Source organism: Otolemur garnettii, unplaced genomic scaffold, assembly GCF_000181295.1.
Source record: "Otolemur garnettii isolate 467f Iridium unplaced genomic scaffold, OtoGar3 scaffold00009, whole genome shotgun sequence".
In the NCBI taxonomy this organism is placed as follows: Eukaryota; Metazoa; Chordata; class Mammalia; order Primates; family Galagidae; genus Otolemur; species Otolemur garnettii.
Genome location: NW_003852404.1, coordinates 33,026,969 through 33,048,894, shown reverse-complemented (window position 1 = coordinate 33,048,894; position 21,926 = coordinate 33,026,969). Strand labels below are relative to the sequence as shown.

The following is a 21,926-nucleotide window of genomic DNA, read 5'->3' as shown; positions in this document are numbered from 1 at the left end:
TAAAAGCAACTTAGACGGCAGTCAAGAGTGCTCTTTAATCTTTCTAGGCCTGACTCTCTCGGATTTGGAGTTTAAAAAAAAAATTCCAGATATATTCAAAGGGTCTATATAACAGAGAGAAAGGATAGAGATGAGGTGTGAGGCAGTCCAGTTATGAATCACAAGCTGAAGAACAAACTCAGTCTTGCAAAAGCCAAATTAATCATTTATTAAACAAATAATCACTGACCATCCTTTATACACACACAATAGAGTTCTAAGTACTTGACATATATGTCTGATAAAGTAATGACAGCCACACACAAAAAAACAAAAACAAAGAAACTCTTTATTTAAACTTACATTTTAGTAGCAAGAGACAGCCATTAATAAATTAGTCAAGTATAAATTATATAGTCTATTAGAGATGATTAAGTACTAAGGATAAAATGAATACAGCAGAGCAGGGTAAAGAGGCCCAGGAGTGGAGATGGGGGTATAATATCTAGGGTAATAATGACCTCATCCAGAAAGCAAAATCTAATCAAGGCCTTAAAGGAGGAGTTAGTCACTCACATATATGGGGCACAACAGAATAGCTGGTTCAAAGACAGTAAAACAGGGACATGCAGAAAGGTCCAAGTATCAGTAAGGAGACTACTGTGATAAAAATGAGTAAGAAAGGGATAGAATAGAAGGACAGGAGTTCACAGACATGTCAGAGGCCAGAGTGAGGCCTCTTTTACTGTAAAATAAATTTACTTTCCACATTAATTTCCTTTGTTATCCAGGAGTCTTAGTTCTAAATGTTTCAACCAACCTGTACCCACCATGAGAAATAAATGAAAATTATATCTGCACTTGACTTAGTGTAAAAATAAGCAACAGTGTTAAAATCAAAATAAGCAGCACTCTTAGGCCCCATTCCCACCTGGCCAGTGGTAAGGCTAGTACAAAGGCCAAAGAGATCTCCAGCAGCTTACAAACTTTGGGAGATGAGTTAGCAGGTCCCTCTATCCATGTGGAAATTTAACCTGTATTACCAACTTTGAAAAATAAGAATTTCTGCTTTCTCCAGTGGAAGCTGAAAAAATATGAATTTTTACTTCCTAAGGAATCTGTGAAATATTTACAATATAGTTGTATTATTTTGTATGAAGAATTCATAATTATAAATTAAATAATTCATAGAACAAATATCAAAGAACACGATTTAAGTACAAAATAATTTCCTAAACAGCAGATAGTAAATGATTATGCCAAAAAGATAAATAATGCATTCCAAATAAATATTTTAGGTAATTCTAGTTCCTAATTATACAATGAGTTGGACAAAAATAATCTTGATATTAAAGCTAATTCAATTTTTCTTTAATTATTTATTAATGCATTTCAAGATCTACTGTGCTTAAACATCACCATGAACCAAAACAATTACTTTTAGCGATAAAAAAAAATCCACATTTCTGCTTGTTTACATCATTTATTCCATAAATATTAAGCACTCATTATATAGTAGCAAGCAAACATCCACAATTCTTAGCTCTCATAAACCTCAGAGCTGAGCCAGAAAACAGGAGAGGTAATTACAGTAACGTGTGACAACCTTTATAAATAAAAAGCAGCAGCAACAGCAGCAGAAGCCATGGGAACACCGAAAGGCACAGAACCTACTCTGCAAGTCAAGACCACACTAACAAGCAGGTCTGCTGAGTCTGTAGTGCCTAGAAAACATCATGAAACATTTACATACCTTATGTTTAAAGTAAAAGTCCCTAACACACCTTTTTAATGAAAATGACCTCTTATATATTAGATGTATTCTCTGTTGTGTAAATGGCATCTTATATCTTTCTTCATTCTTCTCCGTATTTCAGTATTTTAAAAAACAAACTTCCAAATACACATCTATTATACATTTTGAAATATTATTCTTAAACCTACTAAAGATGTTAGCTTTTACCTTAAGAGCCTACTTTTTCAGCATGGGCAATAGAGAGACCCCATCTCTATAAAACATTAAAAAATTGTTTGGGTGCTGTGGTGAACCCTTATAGACCAAGATTGAGGAAGGGGGCATCGCTTAAGCCTAAGAGTGAAGGCTACGGTGAGCTATGATCTAGGCACTGCACTCCAGCCTGGGCAGCAGAGTGAGACCAAGTCTCACCAACAAAATAAACTAGCACTCTGGGAGACCGAGGTGGGCGGACGCTTTACCTCAGGAGTTCAAGACCAGTTTGAGCAAGATTGAGATGCCATCTCTACTGAAAAATAGAAAAACTAGCCATGGTTTGTGACAGGTGCCTATAGTCCTAGCTACTCGGGAGACTGAGGCAAGAGAATGGCTTGAACCCAAGAGATTGCTGTGAGCTATGATAATGCCACAGCACTCAACCCAGGGTGACAAAGTGAGACTTCCACAAAAAAAAAAAAAAAAAAAAGGGCCTTTGTTTTTTATAGGCTATAAGGTTCAAACAAATAAGTCCTTTAAAGATAAAAATTTATACTTTGGAAAATTAAAATAGTGCTGACACTGGCAAAAAAATAAATCTATATTTCTGTTTTCATTTTGATTACTCTTGTAACTAGTTAACTTTTAAGATTATGCCACATGCTTAAAAAATGCTTTAATTAAATATTTTAAGTAATTAAAATCTTACTGATCAAACACAACATTAGCAACACAAAAAAGTCACAGAACGATTTTTTATCCCAATGTGTGATAACAAAGTATTAGATTTCTTTCAAAATAGAATGGGTTTAAAAGGTTAACATTCACCTAAAACTCCAAGTTCTATGCAAATACATATTTAAAGAATAAAGATGTGCAATCTGTTTAACACATGTTAAAATGTACATGTTGTTACTGTATTTTCAAATGGGGTAAATTATGGGTGAGAACAGTTTGGCTCTGGTGCTTATATGACAAAAGAGATAAAAGATTGTCGATGTCTTTTAGTCTTACAATTATTGATCAAACATCTTAGCCCTCAAATAGAAAAAAAATTATACACACTGGTCTTATGTTTACAGTGTCCAGAAAAGTTGACACTAGAAATAAAATCAATCATTTAGTCATTTGGTCAGATGATAATTCAATAAAAGTACATTAGGCATTATGAACACAAAAATCCCTTAGATGTGATTTCTATCCCCAAGTCTTCCAGTGAGAGTGCCTACAACATAGGCATTAATATACATATATCACCTATATCCGTAAGATGATAAAGGAATACAGAATAAGGGAACTTAATCCAGACCAGAGACAGGAGAGGAGAGGTCAGGGAGACTTCTGAGAAGGGAACACTTCTACACTGGTGGTAGGAATGCAAGCTAATATGACCTTTTTGGAAAGAAGTTTGAAGAATACTGAAAAGAACTAAGAGTAGGCCACCGTTTGATCCTGCAATTCCTCTACTGGGAATATACCCAGATGATCAAAAATCATTTTATAACAAAGACATTTGCACCAGAATGTTTATTGCAGCCCAATTCATAATTCCCAAAACGTGGAAATAGCCCAAGTACCCATCTATCTATGAATAGATTAACAAATTGGGGCATATGTATACCATGGAATACTATGCAGCCATAAAAAGACAGAGACTTTACATCTTTTATGTTTACCTGGATAGAGTTGGAATATATTCTTCTTAGTAAAGTATCTCAAGAATGGGGGGAAAAAGTATCCAATGTACTCAATAATAGTATGAAATCAATACATAATCGCCTACACATTCATACAAATGGTTAAACATAACTATAGTCCAGAAAGTAGAAGCGAAGGACAGAGAGAGAGGAGGGGAGGAGGGAGGCAGGAGCAGGGAGCATATTTGGGGGGACCTCACCTAATATGCAAGATGCAATGGTACATTTCAAAACTACTAAGAAAAGAGTATAATTGTGATGGATGTGTTAATCAGTTCAATGTAAGCATTTCACATTGTATATCAAATCAGTACACTGAACTCCATAAATGCATCATTGTACAGTTATGATTTAAGAAAAACAAAAAAATTTAAAAAATGAAAGGACTATATGGTATTATAAGATTTACAGTATGTTTATACTAGTTATAAGTAACACAGTAGGGATTATGGGCACTTTGATATACAGCCATAAACTTGGGGTTAGAAACCTGGGTTCAAGTTCTGGATTTGTCAAGCTATATGAACTGGAGCATATTACTTAACTTTTCAGAATTTCATCAGTGAAACAACAGCCACCACAATGGGATGTGGTGAAAATTAAATTAGATAATGCAAGGAACGTGCATAATGCCTGTGGCACACAATGAATGCTCAATCAACAGCTATTACTATTATAGCACAATTCAAGACCTGGAGTCTACAAGATGAGGCCAGAGATATAGGTGGAACCAGATTATTAGAGAATTAATGAGTTGTTCACTTTTGGATGTGTTGACAAGAGTGCTGGTCTCACTGTTCAGGTCTGAAGCTAGACCTGGATTGGATTTATGAGTCATATAACCAGGAGCTGAAATCACGAGAACAGAAGAAACTGCCCCGGGAGAGCACAGGAGGGAGAAAGGTCAGAGAACGGAACTCCAAGAACCTTTTGAAGAAAACCTTAAAATTGTGGTCAGAAAGCAATGAGGAGACCAAAGAAATCCTAGCATGAGAACAGTTTCCAGAAGAGTTAAAAGATGAACAATATCAAGTAGTGCAAAACTGTAATATAAAAGTACTATCTTTTGGATAACTACCTCAAATTAAGCACCTCAGAATTAAATGCTTTGCTCAACCCTATAATAACCAATGCTTTGAACTTATATATCATGTTCTGATAATTTAAAACTATCTTTTTCCTTTTTTTTTTTTTTGAGACAGTCTCAGTATGTCACCCTTAGTAGGGTGCCATGGCGTCACAGCTCACAGCAACCTCAAACTATTGGGCTTAAACGATTCTCTTGCCTCAGTCTCCAAAGTAGCTGAGACTACAGGCGCCCACCACAATGCCTGGCTATTTTTTTGTCACTATTGTTCAGCAGGCCTGGGCCAGCTTCAAACCCGCCAGCCCCACAGTATACGGCTGGTGCCCCAACCACTGAGCTACGGGCACCGAGCCTTTTTTTTTTTTTTCCTGAGACACAGTCTCACTCCGTACCCTGGATAGAGTGCCATGGTATCACAGATCACAGCAACCTCTGACTCTTGGTCTTGAGCAATCCTCTTGACTCAGCCTCTTGAGTAGCTGAGACCATAGGCACCAGCCACTACGCCCAGCTAGTTTTCTAATTTTAGTAGAGATGGATCTCACTCTTGCTCAGGCTGATCTCGAACTCCTGAGTTCAACCAATCCACCCACCCTGACTGCTAGGATTATGGCATGAGCCACCATGCCTTACCAGGTAAAACGATTTAATTCTATCCTTTATTATCACATTGTCCCTGCAAGTAGATCAAGTACAAGTTACCAAGGGATTACAGTGTTCAAAAGACATCCACAGCAGTTTCCATGATGAGTTTAAATGCAAGGGCTTCTAAAATAATAATAATGATGGCCTGAACTATTTTTTTATCCTAAAATTTACTCACATTTATATACACACAAAGAATCAGATAGCCAGGTAATCTAATTTTCCTCAAAGTATCTTAGAATTTCTCTCCAGATTTAGGCCCACTATAATCACAATTTAGGTCTGTACCTAACAGAAGGTAGATGACCCAGCAGTAATATTTAGATTATCTGAGGCCATGAACTGCAACCTAACAGTTGCAGGCTGAGCACCATGGCTCACACCTTTAATTCTCACAATCTGGGAGTCCACTGTGAGAGGATCACTTGAGGTCAGCCACTGGAGATCAGCCTGAGCAAGAGTGAGACCCTGGTCTCTACTGAAAATAGAAAAAATAGCTGGGTGAAGTATCATGCATCTGCAGTCCCAGCTACTCAGGAGGCTGAGGCAGAAGAACTGGCTGACCCCAGGAGTTAGAAGTTTCCCTGAGCCATAATGACACTATTGCACTCTAGCCCACACAGCAGAGTAAGGCTGTCTCCAAAAGAAAAAAAAAAAAAAAAAAGATCTAACCATGGCTAAAAATTCTTCTACAGCATCAAGTCTAAACTTGCCAGCTCCCTCTTCTGCCATGCCCAGAAGGCCGACAACGCCCAGGATTCCGCCAGCCATTCTTATTTTAGAACTAAAATAATTCTTAGTAAGAAAAAGAAATGTAAGGATAAAGCAGTGATTCTCAAAGTGTGGATCACAACCCACAAGAACTGTATTAAAGGGCCGCAGCATTAGGAAAGTTGAGAACCACTGGGATAAAGAGATTTAAAGGTATGTTTTATATTATTTTAGGTATTTGCCTAACCAAGTAAAGACTTCTGCACAGTAGGGCTAATATTCAATATTGTTGAACACGGCACATACGAGAGACCCCATAAGTAAGTCAATGAGAATATATTTTCACTGGGTCCCTTTTCATATAAATTAATATATCAGAAATACATTTAACAGCATGATATTAGAGAGTATTAAACTTAGAAAACATTCCAATTCTGGCTTTTTTCTAAAAGACAATATTGCAATCATTTGAATAACTATAAGTCTAAATTTCCTCATCTGTCAACTAAGAAAGATAATACTTCAAATGAGATAATTTACATAAAAGCTATTTTTAACTTCAAAATATTATGCCAAAGATTAAATATTTAACTAAAAACACTAAAAATAGTTGGACACATCAAGACTATCACCTAAAATATTTAAAGATACATAGTACAAGTTCTAAATTTTAACGTATAAACATATAAATTCCAAAAGTAACAAATAGATGAAAAGGGTTTAGGAATGCTGTCTTATAATATGTGAAAGAGAATAAAAAAAAAAAATTGACAAGATGAAAACATTTAACAAAAAATTTTGATTTTATTGTACAAGTAAATTCTTTTCTGACATTTTAATTTAGATTGTAGAACCACATATAATATTACATCAAAATCACTAGCTAAATTTATTAAGCATGAATAAATGAGAAGACTAAATTTGGGGTCATAACCTAGCCATGAAGCCTTATTCAAGTCAAATTTTTAGTGTCAGTTTTGTCATCTCTTGATATAAGTGGGTAGAATGTCTCCTTTCTATCCTGAAAGTCTACAGTTCTTACTATGCATAAACAAGAAGCACTAAGGGGATAAAAAGAAATGCAAGCTTTCCCAGTTCAGCATACAGCACATAAGATAATCCTTGCTAATCTGTATGTACAGCTTAAGGAGAAAAGAATGATCTCAGCAATTTCTATAAATGGTCTTACAGTTATAGTTATTTAGACCAAGAAAGGTGGTATTACGGAGCTAACCATTCCTTGCAAGGAAAAAGGTTCACAGCAAAGATAGCATATCGGGCCACAGTACGTTTTACCAGATACCACCCTGATAATGCAGAAAGTGCAGATCCACGTTACTTGGTGTCACGTCTCAGTCTCGTCTCTTAGACTTGGCCACAGTGAACAAAGATTTGCTAATAAATTTGAAATAAACCTTTCATAGGCTGCATTTTGATGTTGAAAAATAGATGGGTAAGAAATTAGTTCCCGATAGCAGTTACCTCTGAAGAAGAATGGGAGGGAAAACAGAGAGTACAGGAAGCGTGAAGGATTTGTTAACATACTAATTTAAAAAATGCAATTGAAATGTGATGACTAAAGGTTAATATTTGTAAAACCTAGGTGGCAGGGACTTAAGTATTTAATATATTTTTCTTTTTGTTTAAATAACAGTAAAACAATTTGTATTGTTTTGTTTTATTTTAAGATAAGAGTTTCGCTCTATTGCCCAGGATGCAGTGCCATGGCATGAGCCCAGCTCACAGCAACCTCAAACTCCAGGGTTCAAGAGATCCTCCTACCTCAGGCTCTCGAGGAGCTGAGACTACAGGCACCTGCACAACAACTGGCTAATTCATTGCTCTTAGGCAAGCTGGTCTCAAACTCCAGAGCTCAAGGGATCTCCACACTTGGGCCTCTGAAAGTGCTAGGATCATAGGCATGAGCCACTCCATCCAGCCCATATTTTTATTTTAAATTGTAATATAACTCTTATCGCCAAAATTCTTTCATTTAAATTGGTTTTAATGTTCTCCTTCTCTTAGAGGGTCCACTCCTGAAATCATACTCATAGATAGTGTAAGATGTACAAATTTCTTCAAGGCCCAGGAAAGATTACATCCCTTCTAAAATCTTATCTTCTGATTCTTGTTAAAAAAATAAAATCATGGAAGACATCTTTCAATTCCTGTCACTATTTCATCATTAGCTGCTACGTGGTATTAATAACAGGAGGTCAGAGTTCATAGATGACAACACACAGCAGGTGAGGACCTGCTAGGGGTGCCGATATTTACTAAGCATCCGAACTTGACAGACCTGTGTTTGTGCCCAGGATGAAGGTGGCTCCATACAAACAAAATACATTACAAAAATTAAAATATAAGAGTACTAGGAAACAAGTATAGGTGACTATAATCTTCAAACTTTCTAAATATTACAATGAATAATATATCTGAATTTAAAATTTTTAAATATCTATACTTCAAAAACCACAAAAATTTAAAAATACAACAAATAGAAGGGAAGTACTTGCAACAATACATAGCTGACCCTCGAATAACACAGGTTTGATCACTTCTCGGGCTTCTGGCTGAGATCAAGTATAATAACACAGGTTTGAATGCACGGGTCCTCTTACATGCAGATTTTTTTCAATAAAAGTTGCAGTGTGCCTGCCTTTCCTGCTTCTGTGGCCTCCCCTTCCACTTCCTCCACCTCTTCTGCCTTTGCCACTCCAGAGACAGCAAAACCAACCCACTTTCTTCCTCCTCTGCCTACTCAACTCGAAGACAAGGAGGAGGAATTCCTTTACAATGATCCACTTCCTGTTAATATGTGCTAGTCAACTGTTTTATGTTATCGATAAGGGTTCTGGTCAACAGTAGTTACATTTTGGAGGAATCAAAGGTTATACTCGGGTTTCTGACTGCACATGGCGTTAGAGTCCCTAAGCCCGGAGTTGTTCAAGGGTCGGTCAGTTGTACTAAAGAGAAATGTTTACTACCATAAACACTTAAAAATTGCTTTTGAAAAAATCTAGTAAGAAGATAATACCTGTCCCAACAGAAAAATTACAAAGGAAAAAACTATCTTCCCAGTTATCAAGGAAACATAAATGAAAAAAAAAGCAGTTTCCCCTATAGAGTGGCAATAAAAAATGATGACTCTTCATTTTTTAAGTGAAAAAGGCACTCTCGTACACTGCCAATTGGAGTAAAAACCAGTTTTTCTTAAAGCCTTTCCAAAAGAGCCATTTGGCAATATACTCATATATCATTCAAAAGTAAACTCAGGCACATTAAAAGTTTAAAGAATTTATTTGGTCATTCATTAATTCATGAACAGGGTTAGCAGCAAATCAGTTTAGTGCCCCTCCAAGGAAGATCAAGGGAAAACTTTTAGCAGGTCTTCACACAAGCAAGACAATGAAAATATTTGATTGGTTAAAGTGGAATATCCCTAGTGAGAGGTTAGTTGGCTGTTTTTGATTGATAAAAGTCTGTAGTTAGTGTTAGTTGGAAGTTTCTGATTGGTTAATCTTAAGTTTCCTTTCACTGTTTACAGTGAGTTGAGTTTTGTTTTGGTCATATAGCTGAAGCTTTCTAAGCCTCGTAGCCCCAAATTAGTTATTTTAACAGTATCAAACACCTTAAATGTTTTCATACTGTCAACAGAAAAGCAGTCATAAGCCACACTCTGTAAAATAATTTAAAGAAGTTTATTCTTAGCCAATTTGAAGACCATGACTGGGAGAAAGTGAACTTGCGGTGGGGAGTTACAATTTGGTTTTATATATTTCTGTGAGACAGGAATTGCAGGTAAAGTCATAAATTGATAAGTGGAAGGCATACATTGTTTTGACCCAAAAAGGTAGTACACCTCAAAGTATGGACTTACAGGTTATATAGGTGGGTTTAAAGACTTTTTAGCTGACAATTGGCTGAAAGAGTCAGGCTCTGTCTAATAGACAGGAGTCAGTGAAAAGGAATGCTGAGTTAAGATAAGGGTCTGTTAATCAGAGATAAACTACAGAATGTATGCCCAGACTGCGAATGGTTTGTTGTGTACATTGAGGACCTGCAGGTGTGTGTATTGCATAGCCTTAGGCCTGTTAATGATTCACAAAGAAACATCTCTAAGGAGGCAGGAGGACATGATGAAAAATGGTTGATATCCTTTCTCACAGCTAGAAACTCAGTTTTAGGGAATGTCCTTGGCCAAGAGGGGATCCAGTCATTCAGCCTCTGGGCAGGAAGCCTTAAGATTTTATTTTAGTTTACAATACCATTTGACTAGAATTCCATTTCTAAATTTATTCATATAAGGATGGTCACTAAAGTGTCACTGATAGTAGTGAAAATGTTTAAACAAACTAAATACCAGGCACAGTGGCTCACACTTGTAATGCTAGCATTCTGGGACGCTGAGGCAGGAGGACCGCTTGAATCCAGGAAGACCAGCCTGCTAAAAACAGAAAAGTTAGCTAGGTGTCATGATGTGACCTGTAGACCCAGGTACTTGGAAGGCTGAGGCAGAAGGATCATTTGAGACTAGGAATCTGAGGTTGCAGTGAGCTTTAAATGATGCTACCATACTCCTCCCAGGGCAACAAAGCAAGACCCTGTCTAAAATTAAAAAAAAAAAAAAAAGATGTTGAAAAATGTGTAATGTTGAAACATAACAATTTGATATATTAAGGCAAAACAATGAATAAAAAGAAGTCATGAAATAGCACTGTTATCTCATCATTGTTTAAAAATGTACATGTATGTAAGAGTTCCTACTGCAAAATAATAATGGAATTTGTTGGGGGTGGCTCTGGGGGTGAGACTGTGGGTAGTTTAAATTTTGTTTTTCCTTAACTGTTTTCAATGTTCTATAATAAATACATCTTTACATCATAAACATGCATTACTTTTAAATGGTGTTTAAATAGCAACAACTTCTGTCCTGGAGACATCCTCAGGGACTAGTCAAGAGTTGAATAAACATTTAATTACAACACATGGATGTGTGGAAGCAAATACGGGGTGTGCTAAGGAAACACAAAGAATGGGTAAAGAATGTAGCTGGGAATTCAAAGAAAATTTGCTGCATGAGAGATTCTCACACCTCAGATTTGTCTAATTGGGAGCACCCAAAAGAAGAGAAGGGCATCCCAAGTAGGAACAAAGGATTGGAGAATTTAGGTACCCCAAATCTGGCAATACAGGGAGAGAAAGAATGGCTCTGAGGAGTCCATTAAGTCAGGCTCAAGCCAAATCATGAGTATTACATGTTTAAATATTGTCCCCAAGACAATCAGGAAATATTTACAATTTAAAGTCAACTGCACTGTTAAAAATTCCACTAATAGCAGTATGAAGAAGTAATTGGGGGAGAAAAGTAGAAGATCTGTAAAAGAAATCTAGGAGAGAAATGACAGAAACTTAATCTAAAACTGAGACGATGAATACTCCAAGGAGGAAGTATTCTAGTGGAAGAGGTAGAAGTAACCATAGGACCTGGCAACGTGAGAGAACAAAGAACAGAGTGGTCCAGGATTATTCGTAGCTTCTAATGTGGGTAACAGGAAGGCAAAACCAATTCACTAATAATACAGGAGAAACAACAGCAATGTGTGGCATGGACATGAGAGAATGCAAGATCAATGCTGGACGTGCCAAGCCTGATATTTTGTGGCAATTAGATACGTAAATCTTGAAGTAGCAGATGAGTGGATATGGATTGTGAGTAAATATTGAAGTGGGTGCTAACATGCCAATGAAACATGAGAGTTATCACACAGGGAGAATATGTTGAAGAAAAAAGAAGTTTGGCTAGGTGTGTTAGGTTGCTTATGTCTGTAATCCTAAAACTTTGGGAGGCCAAGGCAGGAGGACAGCTTGGGATCAAAAGATGGAAACCAACCTGAGCAAGAGTAAGTAAGACCCCCCCCATCTCTACAAAAAAAGGAAAAATCAGCCAGGCATGATGGCACACATCTGTGGTCCCAGTTACTCAGGAAGCTAAGATAGGAAGATTGTTTGAACCCAGGAGTTAAGAGGTTTCAGCCAGTTATGATGATACTGCTGCACTCTGACCCAGATAACAGAGCAAAACTCTGTCTCAAAAAAAAAAAAAAAAAAGAAAGAAAGACTGAAGACTGAAGACTGAATCCTGGGAAAAACTTAGAAGACACATAAAAAAAGGCCTACAGGCAAAAAGAGAAGGAAAAGGAAGCACCTAGTAAAGAAAAAAATTTCAGAAAAGAAGAAATTGCTTTTCATAAGATCATCACCAAGGTGAAGAAGGAAGCTCCTGCCCCTTCCAAACGCCAAGAAGACAGTGCTGAAATGTGTCCAGAGCCACAAACAAAAGAAGATCTGTATGCCACTCACCTTTCAGCAGCCGAAGGCATGGAAGCTCCAGAGACAGCCCAATTACCCATATCCTTGGAGGAGTGCCCCAGAAGAAACAAGCTTGACCCCTATGCCATCATTAAGTTCCCCCTACTACTGAGTCTGCCATGAAGAGCATAGAAACAATAACACACTAGTGTCCACGGTAGACATCAAAGCCAATAAGCATCAGATCAAACAGATCCAAAAGGCTATGAAAAAGCTCTACGATAACTGTTTTGGCCAAGGTCAGAACCTTGCTCAGATCTAATGACGAGAAGGCAGCATATGTTCCATTGACTTCCAATTATAATGCTTTGGATATTTCCAACAAAAATGGGTATTCTAAACCAAGTCCAGCAGGCTAATTCTAAGTACTACTATCTTTTCACAATAACAAATAGAAATTTTTAAAAAAGGAAAAAGAAATCAGAGAATTCCAAGAGAGTGGTCTAAGTGTCAAATGAGCATCTGTTATAACAAGGATGATTTCTAAAGGATCAGGGCATACATCTCCTAACACGGGGAGTTAAAGGGTAAACAAAAAAGGATGAAGTTGAGATAATGCCAGTAATCTATCACCAACTGGGACGCCTTAGGCGAAGGGAGAAGAAAAGGTGGCAACTGCAAGGCCAGAAGGCTGTTTAGTATCATAGATAGAATAATGGTCCCCAAAACGTCCATGTACTATTCCCTGGAACATGTAAATGTTACCTTACTTGGCAAAGGGAATTTTGTACATGTGATTAAATTAAAGCTTTTGAGATGGGGAGCTTATCTTGAGCTACCCAAAGGGGCTCCATGTAATCAGCAGTTCGTATAAGAAGGAAGCAGGAGGAAAAAGAAGATGCCATGCTGTTGACTTTGAAGGTGGAGGAAAGGGACCATGAACCAAGGAATGCAGGGAGCCTCTAAAAGGTAGAACGGACAAAAAAAAAAAAAAAAAAAAAAGATCGTCCCCTGCAGGTTCCAGAAGTTATGATGCAATCCTATCTGACCTCAGAAGTTTAGGATAATAAATGAAACTAATACATCTAGTTTGGTTTATTTAGTTAAGAAAGACTTGAGCATGTACATATACTAATGAAAAAATACGAGAGATAAAGGATAGAGATTTTGCATTTTCAATAGTAAAACTAATACATTTTCAGATAAAAGTTTGAGGTTATTCTTATAACTCAGAAGTTCGCTCTATGATAACTAGCTTCACCTATATATTGATTTTTATACTCTAAAATTAGATAAAGGCTGAACAATTCAAACAAGAAAATGAAATACAGAACAACGCATAAGAATTAGCCTTGCCAGGTATGGTGGCTCACACCTTTAATTCTAGCACTTTGGGAGGCTGAGGCAAGAGAATCGCTTGAGCCCAAGAGTTTGAGGTCACTGTGAGCTATGACACCACAGCACTCTACCCAGGCAGGGTGACAGAGTGAGACTCTGTCTCAAAAAATAAAAATAAAAACAAAATTACCTTTGAAAAGGAACATTTACCTTTCTTTCACTAAAACAGGAAAAGAAAAGAGTATCTATAAGTATTAAGCATAAAAAGCATAAAATTAAGGATGGTGATTTATGAGTTCATATTTGTCCCCTAGGATCAGGGGCATTATTTACATATAGTGACTGTTATATTCCAAACATCAAGTACTTGCACAAATTTTCTCTTTCAAAACACCACAAGGCAGAAACTGCCAACACTTGAGAGAAGGATAAGTGCCAAAATTCCCAGAATTTAGACCTAAATCTATTTAACTCAAACACTATATTTACAAATCTGTCAGATAACATCTTAACCAAGTTAATCAAGGTAAACATCACCACTAAAGACATAATGAGATCATCCACCCTTGGTATGACGTGCTGGGAAGGATGATGTATCACCTCTGTGGCATTCTACTTTCCCAATAACGCACGACCTGAGTCAAATTAAGAGAAAATATCAGACAAATACACTGAGGGAAATTTCACAAAACAACTGGCCAATATTCATCACATTCTCAAGGTTAAGAAAGAGAAGGAAAGACTGAGGAACTGTCACAGACCGGGGGAAACTACAGATAGTAAATGTAAGTGGGATCTTCACAGAGGGATTGTAAATACAAGTGGGATCTTCACTGGATCTAGGACATAAAGAAAGGACATTAGTCAAAATCTGGTGAACTCAGAATAAAGACTGTAGTTTAGTTAATACTACTGCACAAAGGTTAATTTCTTAGTTTTGATCATTGTGCTATGCTCTCAAAAAGTTAAAAAAAAAACATACTGACCTGCTTCTATTAGAATATGCTACTCTTCTGTGAGACTAGCATTATAGTCTATTCAGGATTAATCTACATAGCTGGAAGGCCTAGGGTCAGGTTCTGACTTGCAGTTAGCAACAGCAGGTATGGTCGAACATTGGCTGGGTTCCTGAACTGCCTGGCATCCTGACTCCTGGCATAGGTGCCTTAATACCTGATCTCTGACTCCCACCTTACCCCCCCCCTTATCACACAAATTCAATCCCTGATCCCAATCTCTAGGATAATATGCTGAGGGGAAGAGCATGTAAGTGAGGAGAGGTGAGTAAAGACAAGGTATATAGAATATATTAGATAAATCAGCAAAGTAATTTCAGAACATAATATATTAATCATAATCTTCTCTTTTACACATACACTTCTCACATTTGCAAAAACATCTTCATAAAATTAGAAGATGAAGAGAGGTTGCGTATGGGGCTCACACCTATAATCCTAGTACTCTGGGAGGCCAAGATGATCATTTGAGTTCAGGAGTTTGATACCAGCCTTGGCAAGAGGGAGACCTTGGCTTTACTAAAAATAGAAAAATCAGCCAGGCGTGGTGGTATATGCCTACAATTCCAACTAATTGGGAAGCTGAGGAAGGACAATTGCCTGAGCTCAGGAGTTTGAGGCTGCTGTGAGCTAGCAATTTAGTCCAAGTGACAGAGTAAGACTGTCTCCAAAAAAAAAAAAAAAAAGATGAAGAATCTCAGTAAGTAATACCATAGTCTAAAACTTTAAAAATTCTACAGAAAACATACACATACATACAACACTCAACTAGGTAACTTCTCTTTTAAAAATATAGAACATAAAAAGAGAACAAGGACGGCGCCTATAGCTCAAAGGAGTAGGGCGCCAGCCCCATATGCCAGAGGTGGTGGGTTCAAACCCAGCCCCAGCCAAAAACTGCAAAAAAAAAAAAAAAAAAACAAAGCACACAAAATTTTGTTTTGAAAAGTAGCTTGCCCACTTCTCATTTATCTCAAAAAAAAAAAAAATGGAATTACTTGCATAAATAAATGGTATTTATGTAAGGATGATTACTGCTAGTAGATGAAAAAATTACATACAATATTTAATAAATATTCATTCAGGCATTGAACAAGATGGGTCTAATCCAACTTGTTTGCAAATCCTTTGACAGTGAGTTCTAACCAACACTGAGAGATATTTACCTATGTCCTTTATACTAAGCTATGATCCAGATCAGCAAGGTCCAATAGAAATATAACGCAAGCAACATATAAGATTAATTTATCTAGAAATCACGTTTTACAAAGTCAAAACAAAAACCAGATAAAATTAATTTTAATATTATATTTTATTTAGCCCAATATATGCAAAAGTTAATACTTCAACATGTAATCAAACTTTAAAAAGACTGATATGGTAGACTTTTTGTACAATGAATCTTCAAACTCCACTATATATATTACACACTTATAGCAGCTTAATTCAGACTAGTAACATTTCAAAAGCTCAACAGCCACATGTAACTTGCTGCTATCCTACTAGACGGCTGAAGAAAAAAATATGCTCTGAGTGATAGTGCTAAATTTTAATACTGCTTCATTGATAAAATTCAATGATCTGTTCTACTTGGAAACCAGTACATTCTCCTTTTTCTGAACTCTGTCTTTTCTTTAAATAAATCATCCCAGATTATACAAAAGCTTCTTAAAAAGACTAAAAATGACAAATTAAATTGAAAACTCCCTCTATGGATTACAGGCTCTTTTTGATTGTTTTCAGTTAAAAGGACACACGCTATAATACCCTCTGGAAAAATAAATAAATTTCTTAAGAAGACAGAAAAAACATGAGGGGCCAACTATTATGAACAAAAACTCAATTGCAGAGACTCTGCAGTCTGACCAAATCAAAAATTGAAACAAATAAAGCAGAGTCTATATACCAAAAAACATTCTTAGAGTGTATCATATCACTTACATTTAAGACATTCAAATCCAGTAAGAGTTTTAAAAATTAATAGGGAAAGAATTTCAAATTTCATTTAAAGTAAATTTCTTTTCCAAACATAAACATATATTTTTCCTTATCATTTGTAAGGGAAGCTTTTCAGAATCATTCTTTTAAAATCAGTTCATCCTTACAACAAATACTGTAGTTGAAATGTTAACAATTTAAACAAATTATTTTTGCTACACTTTACCTTTGACCTAATTCCAGACTAAAACTATGTAAAGTCAACATTATTCATAAACTAAAAATCTCTATGGGTTGGGGCTTTCACTTTCAAAAGCTTTATTTTCACTGATTCCCTAACACAGTGCCTGGCACATCATATTTTCTTACATATTTGTTAAATGGTTATCAAGTAACAGACACCTAATATAATGTCTAGCATTTCAAAATAAAATATTAAAAAAGACAGTCCTTTCAACTAAAAGGTTTTACTAGAGACACAAAATTAAAGCTACCTTACAGTTAAAAGATGATAAATCACTTATTCTCATTGAATACAACACTTCTAAGGCACAGATGTTATCACCATCATTTAATATATGAGAAAGGTGGGGGCAAAAAATGGTTGAGTCATATAATTACAAAGTAGAGGAGCCAGACGTCAAGTCCAAGTCCTCAAACAAAACTGTGTGGGAGAGTGTGGGGGTGTGAGCTGGAATGGGGTGTGTGGATATTACGAAAACTATAATCCATGTCCCTCTTTAAAAAGGATTTCCATTACAAAAGACTCTGCAGAAAAACACACAATGGATGGCTTCCAATTCCACATACACCCCAATCCACAACTTTTTAAGAAACTTAAATCTATTTAAAATATAACGATATAAGCATTGTTGGTCAGAACATAAATGCAACCAGACAAAAAGGCTACATCGTTTAATCTCTCCCTCCAGGGACTAGTCAAACTAAAAACAAAAGCATCCCCTGTGACCTGGGATAGACTCGCCCAGACGCAGAGAAGGGGTGCCGCCCCGCCCGGCCCCTAGGGTGCAGCTGTCCCCCATCCCCTAGGACTGCGCCGGGACAGCCAGGTCCAGCCTACCTGACAGGCTCCCGCCACCGCTTGAACCAGCTACAACAATTGGCCATCAGACTGAACATCCCAGGTCGCTCCCCCGCCACCTCCCATCCGAGCTCAGAGACGGGGTGGGCCCCTAGATTCCTCTGGCCGAGTCCGGGGGCCTCCGCCTCTCCGACGCGCCCCTAAGGAGGAGAGGCCCGTAGAAAAAAATCAGGAGGGAGGGAAGGAGGCCGGTCGGAACACCAAGCTCTGCTAACCGCGCTGGTCCGCGAGCGGACAACGACTCTCCCAGGGAGAGTCAACCCAGAGACCGCGGGGCCGGGGGCTCAGCTACACCGGGACAGAGTTAGCGGGACCCGAGCAAAGAAAACCCCCGCGTCGACGTGCTGACGTTACTCCCAGGCGCGGAAGGCCCTCCCCCAAGCCACGCCCTCATGGCGCTTCTCCAATCATCGATGGAGGGCCCGCAGCGGGGGCTTCAGAGTGGCTGAAGGAGCCCGGTTCCCCGCCCCTGCCGGAGAAGTGCGAAGGGGAAAGCGGAGGGGCCTGGATGAAAGAGGCGGAACTCCGGGGTAGGACTGTTCTTGTAACTAAGCAACCCAAGCGTCCAGAGATAAGCTGAGGGATCTGGTATAGATCTCCGGCAATACGATCTTTATACCCGTACAAAATGTGTTGCCAGCCAAGAGTGCTGCTCCTTGTCTACCTCCAATATCCCTAACTGTGATTCAGAGATTTCATGTCTTGTACATGGGTTTTTATTTCTGTTTGGGAGGAGTTTACTTGCAGCAGGGATGGGGTTCCTCTGGGATTCTGCCCAAGTCTGGCTGCCCAGCTACACCAACAATATACTGGGACAATTATTCTAAGTTAAGGACAAGGGAGAAACTCAATTGCTACATTTTCTCAATAGTTCACATGAAAGTGAAGGTTTACTCTCTCTGTTTATCCCTGTTACATAATATGTGAAATGAAATTGTGTAATATTTGTTGCGTGGGGTTAGGATTAAAAAGAAATATATGTTCAGTGTAAAAAAAATGTGAAAAACAGTGAAAAGGAATAAGATGAAGAAGATGAGATCTATATCTCACCCTCACCATATAAAGATAACCAGTCTTAACATCAGGGTTTTTAGGTACATAAATTGCTGGATACTTGGTTTCTGCAAGATGAAGATTGGGTCCACTGACTATTCTGTAATACTTTATTTTTTAAATGCGTATGTACTGTCCTGTTGTGAAAAAAAAAAGTACATGCACAATATTTAGGAACTTGTGTGTCCATTCCCTTTCTACTTAAATTCCTACTTTCAAATCTTGGTAAAATGAAGGAAAGCACTGAGAATTCCATTGTATTTGGGGGAAAATAATGGTTTTGGGATAAGATAGATCTAGGTTTTAAATTATGGGGCAGGAATCTTTCCAGAATGGAAGTCTTATGACCTACTATCAAACAAAGCGTGTCAGGGAATTTTCTTAAGGCTAGCTCTTACACAAAAGAGAGAAAGTTAGAGTAAATTTTTAGGTTTTATGGTGGCTTTCAGGAAAGGGGGGCTCTAGTTTCTATAAACTGCCTTGAGAAAGAGAAATTCTATTTTCTAGGGCTTACTTAGGGTACAAATGAGGGGTGAGAAGTAGGGGGTGGAGAAGGCAAGAAAGAAATTTTGTTTCTGAGGCCCTTATTTTATAGTATCATTTTTTAAACCCCAGAAACCCCATCTGTAAAATAGAAATGAAAATACCTAATTTGGGGCTATGCACAGTAATTTAGGTCTGTAATCCTGGCACACTGGGAGGCTGGGGTGGGTGGATCACTTGAGCTCAGAAGTTTCAGACAAACCTGAGAAAGAACGAGACCCCTTCTGTACTAAAAATAGAAAAACTAGCTAGGTGTTGTTCCAGGCACCTGTAGTCCCACCTACTGAAGAGGCTGAGGATAGAAGATCTGTTGAGCCCAGGAGTTTGAGGTTGCTGTGAGCTATGACACCACAGCATTCTACCCAAGGCAACACAGCAAGACTCTGTCTCCAAAAGAAAAAAAAAGAAAAGGAAAGAAAAGAAAATACCTAATTTGCAGGGCTGCTCAGATGATGAAATGGGAGACCTATATATCAAGTGCAATTCTGGGTGAATAACAGGTAACAAATTTTGAAGTTGGTGTCACCTGTTCTGTAAACATTTATGGCACTTATCCTCGTATCTCCAGTCTCCGTGGTGGGTAAGGATAGGAGGGCAGGGCAGGGTAAGGGCACAATTTCTATGGGGTTGGCACCCTACTCCTTTGAGCCACAGGTGCCGCCCAAGACACAATTCTTAATTAACTATGAGCCCAATTAGTACTGTTTCTTCTGACTCTTTACTTTTATGAGCCAAATTAGTATGTTTCTTATGACTCTTTACTTTCTTTAAACTGGTGGTTGACAAACCCTAAAGCTCTATTGTTGATGTTCACTCTTTGTAACATTTACTATGATTGGGCTTCTGTCCCATCAAACTACTAAGGATGTATTTTTGGATATAACTTATGTCTTCCTATTTACCAAATCAGTTCTCTTTTATTTTGCATCATTTACCATATTTAATACAGTTAACTCTTGTGAAAATCTTTCCCACCTTGGTCTTTCACAATTATGCACTATTCTGGTTCTTCTCTGATATCCCTGGCTATTCTTCCTCAGGCTTTCTGTATGTATTCACTGAGATGTGACCTTGGCCCTCTTCTTTTCATTTTAAACACATGTTATTTTGGAACATTCCATTATTACTTCTGTGCCTGAAGGATCTTACTATGTGGATGTTTCTGAGAATTTCTGGAATCACACTCAATCCTGTTTATTTTCCACAAAAACACTCAACACCACTATTTTTACCTAAGTCCTCACTTAACATCATACATATGTTTTTAGAAACGGTGACTTTAAACAAAACCAATTTTATTTCTTGGAAAATTAAACTAGAATTAAGTTTCTATGGCATATTTTTGGTCACAAAACATCTCTCAAACTTCTAAATAAAAATTAGCACACTTTTAATATTAAACATTGAAATAAATGTGAGTTATACATACATTTAAGCAAGATTGATAATACCAGTAAGTGGGATGTGGGAGGGAACTGGAATACCCAAAGAAAACCCTCACTGACATGGATAGAAGATGTGAACTCTATACAGACAGTGGCCCCAGCCAAGAATTCATTTTTCTCCTCATACATGTTATAATGAAGTGATATTATTAGAAGATTTGTCCTAATTTGTGGCTTCCCTAATTCCAACAGTAATACAGCATCAAACATTTTTTGTGCCAACGTATAATCAATCAAGACAGGCATGGTGGCTCATACCTAGCACACTGGGAGGCCAAAGTGGGCCGATTACTTGAGTTCATAAGTTCAAGACCAGCCTGAGCAGGAGCAAGACCTCACCTCTACTAAAAATGGAAAAACTAGCCAGGCATAGTGGTGCATGCCTATAATCCCAGCTACTTGGAGGCTGAAGCAAGAAGATAGCTTGACAGGAGTTTGAGGTTGCTGTGAGCTATAACGCTTCGACACTCGACTTTATCTCAAAATACCAACAACAACAACAACAACAACATACAATCATTCACTACTTAGCTAAGCTGACTCTTAGTTTTTCAGTATCTTAAGTGGTTTTGTAGATATAAGTGCTGCTCATCATTTCTGGGGCTCTTTTCCTTATAGGTATGAGAGAAAGTTATTCCCTCCTTCTTGAAGTCAGGCATGCCATGTGCCTTACTTTGTCCAAAGAAATGTGAGTGGTATGTCACTTCTTTGTGAAAGTATTTAAGAGCTGATGCACAGTTCTCAATGTTCTCTCTTTCCTTGCAGTGGTAATTAGGAAAGCTTATGTTGACTTTGAGGTACTGTAAAGTCAAAAAAACAGAGAAGGCAGAAAGTCATACAGACTTGTAGAGTTCACATGAACAAGGAAGCTATTTGGTATCTAAACTTAGTGTAATTTTGCAGCTGTTTTACCATAGTATAATCTAGTTTATTCAGAGTGATGAAAACAGTTAAGATTGTCATTTCATGATCACTGTTGATATTTTGACATCCATATTCCCAGGACCACATTGTTAAATTAAATTGAGTTTTTATGTACCAGTCACTGTTCTAGGCAGTAGGAATATACTTGTGAACAAAGCACAAAAAATTTTTGTCTCATCAGTCTA

The 21,926-nt window shown here is 37.6% G+C and overlaps 1 protein-coding gene across 2 annotated transcripts in view; it reads right to left on the bottom strand.

Moving 5' to 3' along the window:
- The window catches only part of ARL13B (ADP ribosylation factor like GTPase 13B), a 73,580-nt gene extending 55,514 nt beyond the window's left edge, over positions 1–18,066 (bottom strand). For both annotated transcript variants that reach the window (XM_003783937.3, XM_012801564.2), the window contains exon 1: positions 17,756–18,066. In XM_003783937.3, the coding sequence (XP_003783985.1) occupies positions 17,756–17,814 (59 nt within the window). In that variant the 5' untranslated portion in view covers positions 17,815–18,066. The remainder of the gene's footprint in view (positions 1–17,755) is intronic.
- Between the last annotated feature and the right edge of the window lie 3,860 nt (positions 18,067–21,926).